At 42.2% G+C, this 14,717-nt stretch overlaps 1 protein-coding gene and 1 pseudogene across 2 annotated transcripts in view; one reads left to right on the top strand and one right to left on the bottom strand.

Annotated features, from left to right (window-relative positions):
• Tex14 (testis expressed 14, intercellular bridge forming factor) overlaps positions 1-14,717 on the bottom strand; it is a 128,572-nt gene that overhangs the window by 65,941 nt on the left and 47,914 nt on the right. The window contains exon 10 of the mRNA XM_029568096.1: positions 125-276. Coding sequence (XP_029423956.1) covers positions 125-276 — 152 coding nt within the window. The remainder of the gene's footprint in view (positions 1-124; positions 277-14,717) is intronic.
• Positions 7,176-7,540, top strand: LOC103741776 (annotated as a pseudogene). The gene has a single exon (XR_607596.1). The product of XR_607596.1 is annotated as a dynein light chain Tctex-type 1 pseudogene (transcript).

Below are 14,717 nucleotides of genomic sequence, written 5' to 3'. Positions count from 1 at the left end.
AGAAGACCTTTGAAGATCTTTTCCTAAGTTCTGCCTTTGCATAAAACTTTAATTCATTGGGAGAAAAAAATCTCTAACCTAAAAATAAGGTCTTTAATTGGCTATTAATGAACTCCTTGATCACCTGTTAAAATCTCTTGTATGATCACGGAAAAGCTGTAGATGTCTGACTTCACAGTGGCTGCATTCTGTAAAATCACTTCTGGTGCTGCCCAGTTGTACAGCTGGATGGGGAGGGGCACTTGAGTCATGTCCCTGTGTACACCACTGTCCTGGCTGTGGAAGGAAACATACAAAGTAGTTCAAGTCTTAAGGTATCATTATGATCACTACACAGTGCACTTAAATATTTCCCTATAAAGATTGATAATCTCATTAAAGCTTCTGAAACTTTAGACACTGAGTTAACACATACTGTCTTGTAGCTGTTCCAATACATACAATTCCTTACCATTCCTGTGTGTCTGAACCTGCCATTCCCTAACTCATATGGCCACTTTTCCCTGTTTACCCATTCCATTCAAATGATAGAGACCTTCCTTTGGTTCCACCAGAAACTTCCATTCTTGGCATGAGCAGTTTCTTCTGCCTGGAATGCTAGTGCCCACAGGTCCCGACAGTTATTGGCTGTTTCAATGACTGAGGAATTAATTTGAAAGTCAACTCTATGGGGAGCTCTCCCCTGACCACCTACTTTTTTGTTTTAGGGTTTTTTTTTTCTTTTTGATTTTTGTTTTTGAGGCAGGGTCTCCTTTAGCCACAGCTGACCTGGAACTTGCTATGTAGAACAGGCTAGCCTCAATCTCACACCTGTCTCTGCCTCCCAAGTGCTGGGACTAAAGGTATGAACCACCATGCCTGGTCTAAATTTTATTTTTGATTTATTATATCTTTCCTCTGCTGGAATCAGCTGTAAGGGTAGGTACTTTATCTTTTAAAAAATGCATTTTAAAAATATTTTATTAATTATTTTTTGTGTATGTGTGTATTGCCTTCATGTGGGTAAGCGCACCCATGTCGTGCAATGCCCACAGAGGACAGAGAGGCTGTTGGATCCCCCAGAACTGGAGTTACCAATAGACAGTTGTTAGCTGCCATGTGGGTGCTGGGATTCAAACCTGGGTCTTCTGCAAGAACAGCCAGTGTTCTTAACCACTGAGCCAGTGCTCCAGCCCCAAAATATATTTTTATTACATTTATTTATTCATTGTGGCATGTGTATATGTGTGTGTATAGTACATGCAATGTGCCAGGATGTACATATGTAGATCAGAGCACAGCTTTCAAGAGTTGTTTCTCTCCTTTCACCATGTGGGATCCAGGGATCAAACTCAGATCATCAGGCTTAGTGGCAAAAGCCTTCCCATTAAGCCATCTTGCCAGTCTGTACCTTAACTTTTCTATTTATTTAAATTTTTTACTTATTTATTTTATGCATGTAAGTGTAGCACATGCATGTCGAGGAGGCCAGAAGAAGGCATTGGATTCCCTGGAATTGGAATTACAGCAGCTAGTTCTTCCCAGTTCTACGGGTGCTGGGAACTGAACCCAGGTTCTCTGTAAGAGCAGTCAGTGCTTTTAAATGCTGAGTCATCTTTCCAGCCCTATATCTTTTTTTGGTCTTTTTAAGACAGGGTCTCCCTGTAGCCCCAGCTAGCCTGAAACTTGCTATGTAGACCAGGCTAGCCTTGAACTCACAGAGATCTGCCTGTCTCTGCCTCCTGAGTGCTGGGATTAAAGGCATGTACCACTAGCTGGCACTGTATCTTATCTTTTATATCACTGCATTGCCAAGCTTATCACACCAAGCCTTGATGTTTTCTGTTGAATGAATGTTAAGATTCTTCCAAGGCCCCTTTCAAGTCCCATCTGCTGTATCAAAGACTTCTCCAACTCCTCATGATTGCTTATTTTCTGAACACATGTCCAATTGGGAATGAGCCTTTCAGTTCAGTACTCAAAGTTCACTGATACGTCTGAATAACTAATCCTGCCAAGCAGATACCCTGAGAGCCAAGTCAAAATGCCCTAAATATCTCCTGGGCCAACACAGTCTTCAGGTGAGGTGAGGTCACTACTGACTTCTGTCCATGGCTATCATGATAATCAAATGAGGTTATAGATGTGATGACATTCTGTAGGGCATAAAGCATTCACTCCACCAAGTAAGGAATTAGTATGGCTATTATGGCAGGAATTCAGTAAAGGCTTCATGACTGCTGGCTGATAATTAGGAATTAAGTTATTATGGAGCTGAGGAGGTAGTTTGGTTAGTAGAATGCTTGCCTAGCATACAGTAAGCCTGGAATTTGATTCCCAGTACTACATAAACCAAGTGTGGTGATGCATGTCCCTAATCCCAAGCACCTGGGAGGTAGATCAGGATGACTGGAAAGTCAATGTCATACCCAATTATATAACAAAGTTCCAGGCCAGCCTGGGATACATGACTGTCTCAAAAAAAATAAAAAGTTAATGAAAAGCAAGAGACAAGGGGTTTGAGATGGCTCAAGAGACAAAAGCAAGAGATGGCTCAGTAGTTAAGAGCACTGGCTGCTTCTGCAGAGGACCCAGGATCTGTTCCCAGCATCCACATGGCAGCTAACAACAAGTCTATATAATTCCAGTTCCAGTGATCCAACACCCTGAACAACATGGGCACACCTACATACTTGCATGCAGAACACTAATACACATTAAAGATGAATTAAAGAAAAAAATTTAAAAACCAAAGACAAGACTTATGAGGTGGTGCACACCTTAAATCCAGCAGAAGAGGATCTCATGAGGCAGAGGCAAGTAGATCTCTGTAAGTTCAAGACCATCCTGGCCTACAGAGTTGAGTTTCAGGCCAGCCAGACCAGGGCTATATAGCGAGACCCTATCTCAAAACAAAACAATGCTGGGTGTGGTGATGCATGCCTTTAGTCCCAGCACTCGGGAGACAAAGGCAGTGAGTTCAAAACTAGACTGGTCTACATAGTGAGTTCTAGGCCAGCTGGGGCTACAGGGAGACCCTGTGTCAAAAAGACCAAAAACAAAACAAAACAAAACAAACAAAAACAACAACAAAAGCAAGAGAAAGTAAGTTCTTTGCTGATCTGGTTTTAGCACTGATGTTAGAGGACAGACTGGGATTCTCAGATCTAAGCAAGCTTCCCTAAATAGTTTCTTCCAACATAGCTTTTCATAGATAGCTATGAGTTCAAGAAGCCATGAAGTTAGAGGCTGGAGAGATGGCTCAGCAGTTAAGAACATTGGCTGCTCTTACAGAGGGCCCAAGTTTGGTTCCCACTACCCACATGGCAGCTAACAACTGTCCATAACTCCAGTTCCAGGTGATCAAATGCCCTCTTCTGACCTCTGTGGGCATTGCACTTACATGCATGCAAAATACACATACACATAAAATTAAAAAAAAAAAAAAAAAAAAAAAAGCCATAGCCAGGTATGGTGGCGCATGCCTTTAGTCCTTTAATCCCAGTACTCAGGAGTCAGAGGGAGGTGGATCTCCATGAAATTAAGTCCACCTTGATCTACACTGTGGGTTCTCCACATGCAAATGCACACATGCATGGGCACCTACATACACATGAGCATGTACAAACAAAAAAATCTAAATAAGAAGTTGGAGAGATAGCTCAGAGGTTAAGAGCACTGATTGCTTTTGCATAGGACCCAGGTTCAGTTCCCAGCAGGTAGGCAATACACTCATACACATAAAATAAAAATAATAAAATACTTAAAAACAGACCAAAAAAAACACAAAACAGCCATGAAATTACAAAATTTGATAGTTGCTTTTTAGTTGTACTGCTAAATAAGATGGGACTTATGTAAACAGCAAAGATATGCACACAAATTTAAGGCACAAATATTTACATATTTAATGTATAAAGCTGGGGTCTTCACTATATAACTGTATATTAAATTGATATAAATTATATTAGTATCATAAAAAGGCAATAGACCTTTTTATGTTTTTTGTTTCATGTGGTTGTGGGGGATCAAACTCTGGGCCATATAAACAAGTGCTCTTTCCCAGCCCCCCAAAAAGGCAATAGGGTGCTCTACTGTCTGATATATTCTGAGAAACTACCATGCTTCCCTTTTCAAGTTGGGAAGTTCTAAAGGGAAATATCCACCTCAGGCTTCTTTGGATTAGCTAAATCTCTAGCAAGGGAAAAGTCACTTATAACCAAAACTCAAATTCTTTCTTTTCTTTAGTCTTACCGTCCTCCCTTTTTAAATTTTTTAAAAAAACTTTATTGGGGGCTTGGGAGATGGATCAGCGGTTAAGAGCACTGGGTGTTCTTGCAGAAGACCTAGCTAAGAATCCCAGCACCTACATGGCAGCTAACAATCATGGATAATTCCAGTTCCAGGGGATACAACACCCTCCTGTCCTCAGTGGGCACTGCATGAAACGGATGCACTTACACACACACAAGGAACACTCATACACATAAAAATAAAAGAATAAAAATGTTTAAAACTTTTGGATTCATTTTTAAATTTTTTTTATTTTATGTGCATTCATGTATTGCCTGCATGTAGGTAAGTGCACCCATGTTGTGCAATGCCCAAGGAGGTCAGAAGAGGCTGTCGGAGCCCAGAAGAAGCTGTCAGATCCCCTGGGACTGGAGTTACCGACAGTTGTTAGCTGCCATGTGGGCACTGGGATTCGAACCCAGGTCTTCTTCAAGAACAACCAGTGATCTTAACCGCTGAGCCATCTCTCCAACCCCAATTGTTTTTTTATATATTTTGTTATTCTTATTTTATGTGTATGAGTGTATTGCCTGTATGTATGTGAGTGAGTGCACCTATGTCATGCAATGCTATGGAGGTCAGAAGAGGGCTTCGGATTCCCCTAGAACTGGAGTTAAGGATGGTTCGTAGCCGCCATGTGGGTGCTGGGAATCGAACCCGGGTCCTCTGCAAGAGCACTCAGTGCTCTTAACTGCTGAGCCATCTCTCCAGCCCCTTGATTTATTTATTTTTACTTTATGTGTATGAGTGTTTTCCCAGCATCTATGTAATTGCATTCATGCATGCAATGCCTGCAGAGGCCAGAAGAGAACGTCAGATCCTTTGGAACTGGAGTTACAGATGGTTTTTAGCTGCCATATGGGTGCTGGGAACTAAACCCAGGTCCTATGCAAAAGCAGCCAGTGCTTTAACCACTGAGCCATCTTTCCAGTCCCCACCTTCCTCTCTTATAATCCTTTCTTCTTTCTCTGTTTAAGTTATCTGAGGAAAGCGAGAATACAGCTCAAGTGCTATGACAGGCCCTGGGTTTCAAGCCAGCACTGAAAAGGAGTTGCATGGCTAAGGATAGGAGACTTTTGTTTTGACTATCACTGTAAAACAGCTATTTTTCTAGCATTCAGTGTTTGTTTTTGTTGTTGTTATTGTTAATGTTTTGGTTTTTTTGAGACAGTGTCTCCCTGTAGCCCCAACTGGTCTGGAACTCGCTATGCCCGGCTGGCATTCAGTTTTAACACCATCAAAATTACATTTGGGTGTAGCTATGTCACACCATTTGCAAGGTTAATTCCTGTCCTCAAGATTCCACTGAGGACTTAAAAGAATAGGAAAAGGGCCAGGTGTGGTGGCACATGCCTTTAATCCCAGCACTCACAAGGCAGAGGCAGGGGGATCTCTGTGAGTTCAAGGCCAACCTGGTCTACATAGTGAGTTTGAGAAAACTGCTGTATCACTTTGACACCAAAAGATGGAGTGTTACCCTTGGCAAAGATATGCCACAAACTAATGTGCCCAAGTAGTGTTGCCAAAAATAAAATGCAAAATTGAATGCTTTTGGATTCATGGATCATAAACTCATGTTGCAAAGAAAAGCACTCTGTTCCAGTTGCAGTGACTGACTTTCTTCCTCAAGTTCCATTCTGAGGTCAAGAAGCCCAAATGAGATCTCACACTTTCCTAACATCCCCAGTGTGTCTCTCATCAGTCCTGTCTACCTCCTTTTACCAGCACACACACATACACACACAAACTGTTAATACCAGCTCTTCTATGTATTTCATTTCTTTACCTCCCTGGCTGCATTCCATAGCCTCCCTCCTAATAGATCATCCTGCATTCAACCTCCAATTCATCCTGCCTCTGTGACCTGGAGGCATTTGCTACCATCTGCCTCTACCCCAGTTGTGCCTCTAACCAATGAGCTGGGTCACTATATACCATCTCTTCACCCCTCTGGACCTCAGTTTCCTCATCTGCAAAAAGATAAAGTTGGGCTGAATGGGTAGGTCAGTGGTACAGCATTTACCTAGCATACACGAGGCCCTGGGATTGATCCCCAACACAATTAAAAAACAATGGGGGGGGGCGCATGTGAAGAGATTGCTCAGTGGTTAAGAGCACATTCTACTCTTCTAGAGGACCTGAGTTAGATTTCCAGCAGCCTAACACAGGTGCTGCTCACAGCAGCCTGTAACTCCAACATTGTATTCACATGCACAGACACCCACATATACACATATCTTAAAAACAATCATAATAAAAAATATTTTTAAAAAGACAGAGTTTGAAACAGGCCATCTCCAAAGCTCCTTTCACTCCAGGATTTCTATATCGATGGGAGCACAAAAATAGAAAAAACTGTTATGCTGCCTTCTCAACAACAGATGGCATACTGCAACTTACCAATGGTATCATCTCCCACAAGAGCTTGAAGTCTCTGGTGGTGTTACCAGCAGCAAAAATTCCCAAACCTTAGCTTCCACTGCCCTGGAACACAGGGCCAAAGTAGTCAATTCTGCCCTTTGGACCATTGAGTTTTCCCTTCATCTAGATTCATCCAATCATGCAACAAATCTGACAAAACACCAGTATGTGGCAGGTCCCAACTTGGGCTGTAAAGAAACGAGGGCCATTCTCCCAAGCTGGCTATCTAGCAGGGCTGACAATACTTATATAGACAGCTGGGAGCTAGAGGTGGCTCAGTAGTTAAGAGCGCTTACTACTCTTCCACAAGACCTGAGTTCAGTTCCCAGCACTCACATGGAGGCTAATAACCATCCGTAACTCCAGTTCCAGGGAATCCTATGTCTTCTTCTGGCTCCTGTGGGCATAAGGCACACATGTGGTACACTTATAAACATGCAGACAAAACACTCATACACATAAATAAAATCTTTGTCCCGGAAGGCGACTGGCTGGAGGAAAGATGGAAGACTTCCAGGCTGCAGAGGAGACTGCTTTTGTTGTTGATGATGAAGTGAGCAACATTGTAAAGGAGGCTATAGAAGGTGCCATCAGTGGTAATGCTTACCAGCACAGCAAAGTCAATCAGTGGACCACAAATGTTGTAGAACAGACTTTAAGCGAACTCACCAAGCTAGGAAAACCATTCAAATACATTATGACCTGTGTAATCATGCAGAAGAATGGAGCTGGGTTACACACAGCAAGCTCCTGCTTCTGGGACAGCTCTACCGGTGGAGGCTGCACCATGCGATGGGAGAACAAGACCATGTACTGCATTGCCAGTGCCTTCGGACTGTCCATCTGACCTTGCCAGCCTGCGACCTCCCTTCGTCTCAACACTTCTATTCCATCTTAACCACCAGCTGTGAATTCAGTGAACACCTTTCTCCTCTTTAGTGTGTGTTTTGTGGTACCCTCAAAATGTAGGGAAACAAATCAAATGACCTCTCTGTTATAGGAACTGCAGTTAGTCAGATCCTAACTATCTGTAGTGGTCTGAGGCTAGCATTGCCACATGTCTTAACTCTGTTTCTTTTCAAAGGTGCTGAACACTGAAATCTGTTAATAGGAAATTTTCTCTACTCTCTGAAATGATTCAGATACACTAATTTTCCATACTTTATACTTTTGTTAAAATAATAAATTATTCAAATTAAAAAAAATCTTTGTCCCTTTTTTTGGTGTTTTTGAGATGGAGTCTCCCCGTAGTACCTGCTGGCCTCAATCTCATAGAGATCCACCTGCCTCTACCTCTTGAGAGCTGAGATTAAAAGTGTGCTAAATAAAATCTTTAAAAAAAACAAAAGCAAGCAAAAAAACTGCCTGAACCCTGCTAAAAGCATACTTAGTATACATGTTAAGTCACACCCAGCCAAGAATGCCTATAATAGCAAAGCCAGACAATCATGTATACCAGCACAGGTTCTGAAGTGCTGAGTCCCTTATGTTTAAGAAGCTATGTGCTAAATACCTGCCTATATTCCTGTAAAAAGTCAAATTTTGTTGTAAATAGTCTTCTGAGTTCCCCTCAGAAGTATCTTTTGATCTGCCTACCTTCTGTCCCTGAATCTATACTAATAAAAACCATGGTTGGGGAGGTTAGAAACATATGGCCTTTGTCCTGAGACAGAGTATCTCCTGGTCTCTTGCTTTCTTAAAGTAAAAGTATTTCATGTCAGCATGGTACTGGCACAAAAATTGACACACAGATCAATGGAACACAACAGGAGACCCAAACTTGAGTTCATAAAATTTCAGCCACCTGATATTTGACGAAGGTACTAAGAACACACAATGGAGGAAAGACAGCATCTTCAATAAATGGTGCTGGCAAAACTGGCTCTCCACCTGGAGAAAAATGAAACTTGACCCTTATCTTTCACCCTGCACAAAAGTCAACTACAAATCGATCAAAGACCTCAATATAAAACCTAAAACTTGGGCTGGAGAGATGGCTCAGTGGTTAAGAACACTGGTTGTTCTTGCAGAAGACCTGGGTTCAAATCCCAGCACCCACAATGGCAGCTAACAACTGTCCATAACTCCAGGCCCAGGGGATCTGACTGCCTCTTCTGACCTCCGAGGGCATTACATGACATGGGTGCACTTACCTATGCACCTACATTCAGGCAATACATGCATACACATAAAAAATAAAAAGTAAAATAAATAAAAATTTTAAAAAGTTTAAAACCTAAAACTGCTAGAAGGAAACATAGGCAGCACCTTTCAAGATATAGGCATAGAAAGGACTTCCTAAATCAGGCACCAGCTGCTGAGGCACTAAGGTCAACAATCGGTAAGTGGGACCTCATTAAATTACAAAGTTTCTGTACAGCAAAAGAAACAACGAAGGAAGGGAGAAAATCTTCACGAGCCAACACATTCGACAGAGGATTAACATCCAGAATATACAAAGAATTTAAAATAAGAAAGAAAGGGGGCTGGAGAGATGGCTCAGCAGTTAAGAGCACTGACTGCTCTTGCAGAGGACTCAAGTTCAATTCCCAGGACCCACATGGCGGCTATGAACCATCCTTAACTCCAGTTCCAAGGGAATTCGAAGCCTTCTTCTGACCTCTGCAGCACTGCATGACACAGGTGCAATACACTCATACACATAAAATAAAAATAATAAAATATAAAAAAGAAGAAAATAAACGACCCAATAAAAAATTGGGCAACAGACCTAAACAGAGAGTTCTCAAAGAAATAAAAATGACTAAGAAACACCTAAAAAGTGCTCAACATACTTAGTAATTAGAGAAATGCAGATAAAAACCACTTTAAAGATTCCATCTTACCCCAATCAGATTGGCAAAGATCAAGAGAATGAAAGACTGCAAATGTTGGAGAGGATGTGGAGAAAGAGGAACGCTCATTCACTGCTGGCGGGAATGCAAACTCATGCAACCACTATGGAAAGCAGTGTGGAGAACCCTCAAAAAACTAAAAATGAACCTACTGTATGATCCAGTGATACCACTCCTTAGCAAATACCCAAAAGACTCATCATACTGTAGAGATACCTGTATATTCATGTTTGTTGCTGCTCTCTTCACAATAGCTAAGAAATGGAAAAAAACCTAAGCATCCCTCAACTAACATGGTTAATGAAAATGTGGTATATGCCCAGCCCCACAGCATCCTGGAGTCAGCAGCTTGTCTGGGTAAGTTTGGCTGCTGTGCCCACTGCAACTTGACTCCCTCAGCCTCATTCATGTTCCCAGCTCCCCCTAGCAGAGGGGCTGGCACATTTCCTGTCTTGGCACCCCAGACCTCTAGACTGACTTCTTAGCCCAAACTCTCCACTGCTTCCTGACGGAAGTTTTACTCAGCAGTAAAGAAAGATAAAATCATGAAATTTGCAGGTAAATGAATGGAACTAGAAACTGTTATACTAAGTGAAGTAACACAGACTCAGAAGGAAAAAAAAAAAAACTATGTATGTTCTCCCCTATATGTGGATCCTAGCACCAAATCCTTATAAGTATGTATCCAGACATAACTACAGGAACCAGGATAATGGAAAGGAAACAGGGAGGTAAAGGAAAAGAAAAAATCTGAAAGAGAAGAACAGTAGGAAACAGGCAAGAAGGAGCTCAAGACAGGTAGAACCATAGGAGAAGGGTATTAGTAAGGGAGAAAGAGGGAAAATGGGGGCACTTTAATTGCGGAAACCATAATGGAGGGGTTAGACAATGTGAGAGATAAATAATGCCTAGCTAGTTTTAAAAACCAGAGGGAACCATATTAGTCCAACAACCTACTGACAAATTATACATACAGCTAGCTCAGGGAATATAATACATGTCTAGGCAAGGTTTGTCTGAGAACATTTGGTCTTTGCCCAACCTTTATCTACATAGTACATGGTAATTAAAAGTACCAGACTGATGCTGGGCATGGTGGCACATGACTTTAATCCCAGCACTCGGGAGGCAGAGGCAGGCAGATCTCTGTGAGTTCAAGGCCAGCATGGTCTACATAGTGAGTTCCAGGCCAGCTGGGGCTACAGGGAGAACCTGTCTCAAAAAGACGAAAAAAAAAAAAAGTACCAGACTGGTAGAGCTAACCTTCTTGGATGTCTAACAACCATACTTTGGGGCCTATACTAATTTGGTCAGAGGGACATAAAGGACAGTTTTTGCTCCTTGCCCTCCTAGGTCGACTAAGCTCCAGGGGACCATGAGCAACTCTCAAAATATCCTGTAACTGTGGTGCGTCACCTGTCCTCCTGATCAAGGAGGCTATGGAGACCTCACCAAATGGACTTGAACCAGTGTCCAGTCTACAAGGAGGAGGGTCAACACAGAGGAAACGTTTCCTCCATACTTCCAAGTGAAGCTAACCACAGTTGAGCAGGACCTTTGACTTAACTTCACATAGATGAAACTGGTAAAAGAAAGGCGCCAAGGGCTCCTCCCAAGCCCATGTGACCCCTAAGGAACAGATCCTCAAATGGACTAAACTATGACCATAGTTTATCTGGGCCAACTGTATGGTCTTAAACACCCAAAAGGAAAGTATAACCAAAGATTAAAGGGATCAGTATAATTCTTAAAGAGGCCATGTGTATAGCTAAAAGCTATATAACAAGAAACAATGCCAGACAGGAGATACCTTCCTTTGAGTTGTTGGCCAGGGTGGCCCAAGAGACTCCCAGACAGTAACCCAGCATAGAACTGGGAAAATGAACAGCAGACCCCAATCTTCTCTAAAGGAATAGTGGCAACTATTGCTGCTAGATGAGGAAGAGCTGATCTTCCTAAAACAAGGACCTCTATATAGGCTGACTAGACTCAGTGGATGGACAAGCAGTGGAGAACGGCTGGGAGTGCTGACAACACAGCGGACAGTAACAGGGGTGCCAGTGGGGTGGGAGGGGGGGACTATGGGAAGGTGCCATTTGGGAGGTGGGTATATAGATGAATAAGATTGTTTGGGATGTTCTGTATGAAATACACACAAAAAAATCAACAAATAAAAAAAATGAGTTATATTTGAGGAAGAAGCATAAAATTTTGCTGCATGTTAATTAGTAGAGGTGAAACACATTATCATTGAAATCTACCTCATGATTTTATATCCATGCTCAGGTAGATCTCAGAAAGTACCAACTGTGACAAGTAATAATCAGATACATAGAGATTAGAGATGCATGTGTAAACATATAAGTGTTAGTAGCATTAAAAATGAGTTTTTCTGGGGCTGGAGAGAGAGCTCAGAGATTAAGAGCACTGACTGCTCTTGCGGAGGACCAGGGTTCGATTCCTAGCACCCACATGGTGGCTATGAACCATCCTTAGCTCCAGTTCCAGGGGAATCCGAAGCCCTCTTCTGACCTCCGCAGCATTGCACGATACAGGTGCACTCACATACATGCAGGCAATACACTCATACACATAAAATAAAAATAATAAAATATTTTTTTAAAAAGACTAAAAATAAGTTTTTCTTTATGAAACAGTCATAGGGTTTATACTGAGTTCAATATTGTATAACTGTATTAATATAACTGTGAACCTAAAAATTTACAGCCAATTTTGAAAGAGATGCATCTTTGCTCTGGAAATTGTTATTGAATATGTTAAAGCTGTAATGAAATGCTTCTTCTAATCATGTGGTTAGTAAATAAATATTTTTAAAAATATTTTATTTATTATTTTTATATGTTTATGTGTATGCGTGTATTGCCTGCATGTAGGTAAGTGCATCTGTGTCGTGTAATGCTCACGGAGGACAGAAGAGGCTGTCAGATCCTCTGGAACTGGAGTTATGGACAGTTAGCTGCCATGTGGGTGCTGGGATTCGAAGCCAGGTCTTCTGCAAGAACATTCAGTGTTCTTAACCACAGAGCCATCTCTCCAGCCCCAGTAAATAATTTTTTTTTGTCTTTTTGAGACATGGTCTCCCTGTAGCCCCAGCTGTCCTGGAACTCACTCTGTAGACCAGGCTGTCCTCGAACTCACAGAGGATCTGCCTACCTCTGCCTCCTGAGTACTGGGATTAAAGGCATGTGCCACCACGCCCAGCATAAATAATTTTTTTAAGTTAAAAAAAAATTAAAATATGGTACATCTACTCAATGGAGTTCTACTCAGCAGTAAGAAAAGATAAAATTATGAAATTTGCAGGTAAATGGATGGAGCTAGAGAGTGTTAATACTAAGTGAAGTAACAGAAACACAGAAAAGCAAGCAATGTATGTTCTCCCTCATTTGTGGATTGTAGCAGCAATCCCTTATATGTGAGTATATAAATTCTGACGTAACACTAGGAGCCAGGTAAAAGGAAAGGATATATGGAGGTAAAGGAGAAGAAATAACCTGAAAGGGAAATACTAGGAAACAGATGTTACCTGAGAGAGGTGGAAAAAGCGGGAGCAATAAGCAGGGAGGAGAGGAGGGAGAGACATGCAAGAGACCATGGTGTTGGGGAGGGAGGGAAGTCAGGAGAGAAAAGGTGACAGGAGTCAGGAGGTATTGGGGGGAGGGGGAGGACAATGGGACCACTGTGAGTAGGGAGGGAGGGAAGGAGGAAAGCCGGATAGGAGAAAAAATAGTCCAGATGAGTGAATCCCATGGGTGGGTGTGAGGAAGGGGCTAGGAAACCTAGAGGGAAAGTCATGTCCTAGAAACCCTATGAGAAATGCACATAGAATGTCTGAACATTAATTCATATGTATACCTAGGAGCTGCTTGGCAAGGAATGCAGTGCCAGCTAGAAGAGAACTCCTTTAGAGTGCAAGCATGCTGTACAGCACTCATCAAAGAAGCTTCTTTTTGCAACAGACGGAGGCTACTGCAGAGTTGCACATCTGGTTAGGCATAGAGAACATATGCCTGGGAGATGCCTAGTACTAGGTGACACATCTGCAGTTGAATCTCTACAACTAAGGCTCATGGAACACAGCGGAATAAGGGGTAGAGACAGGGCTAATGCACCCCTCAACTCTCAGCAGTAAGGCTCCATGTACATCAGAGTGGGATGAACACAGAAGGCCACAACTGGCCAAGTTTTAGAGAGTAAGATTGTAGAGTGTAGGATGGGACTCCATATAGGCGTCCATAGGGACCACTGTGGAAGAGGAGGCAGAAAGATTGTAAGAGCCAGGGCTGGTTCATGAACACAGGGATGTGGAGGGCCCCAGGCCACTGGAGGCTTGCTCATGTGAGCCTGTGGCAACAGTGGTGTCAAGCATGGGACTCATGTCAACTCAATTAAACAAGGGCCCAAAGGGGAGGTAAGAAATAAGTGGTAGGCCAGCACTAGATTGAGAACTATTTGAGACTGATTGCTGCTAGGTGAAGGAGAGTATGACTTACATACGACCACTGGATGGGCTGACTAGACTCCAGTGGACGCATTTACACTGAAGGACATTTGGTTCAAATACATGAATGAATAGGACTCAGCATATATGGCACCGTAGTACATAAGATTCGGTGGGGAGATAGGAGGAGGCATGGATGGGGGGGTCTAGATTTGAGTGGAAAATGTATTAAATTTTAAAAGCTCAATTTTAAAAAGTGGGGGAAAAAACTGCTTCGTGCCTTATGTGATAACAAGCCATTCCTCTGTTGAAGTAGCAAAAAAAGCTGCCCCGTAAGAGTCAAGACTAAAATCTTTAGTCTGCATAAAGACAAGCCTTTCCAGTTTCACTAGGCAATCACCTGGTCATAAGATCAGCCCTGGAAGATGGGGTTCACCTTAAGTCATGCTACTAAATAGATGGGTGGAATACCTAGTGCATTAATGAGAGTGAACTTTGCCTGCCTGGAATCCCTGCCTCTTAATGCAGTTCTTACATGAACCTGGTTGCAGACATTAGATCTCTGCAAGCCTTTCCCATTTTTCTGAAGAATTCATAAAAGCATAATCTCCTTTTCTTCTTCATATCCCTTTTCTAAGCATGCTTTCTATAATGATTAGGGCTGTCCCAGCATCTCGTATTTACTTTTTCTCTAAAGCTTTCTTCTC

Source organism: Nannospalax galili, unplaced genomic scaffold, assembly GCF_000622305.1.
Source record: "Nannospalax galili isolate Female #2095 unplaced genomic scaffold, S.galili_v1.0 scaffold879, whole genome shotgun sequence".
NCBI classification, from domain to species: domain Eukaryota; kingdom Metazoa; phylum Chordata; class Mammalia; order Rodentia; family Spalacidae; genus Nannospalax; species Nannospalax galili.
The sequence above is the reverse complement of the archived record's forward strand: the minus strand, read 5'-3'. Positions and strand labels throughout refer to the sequence as shown.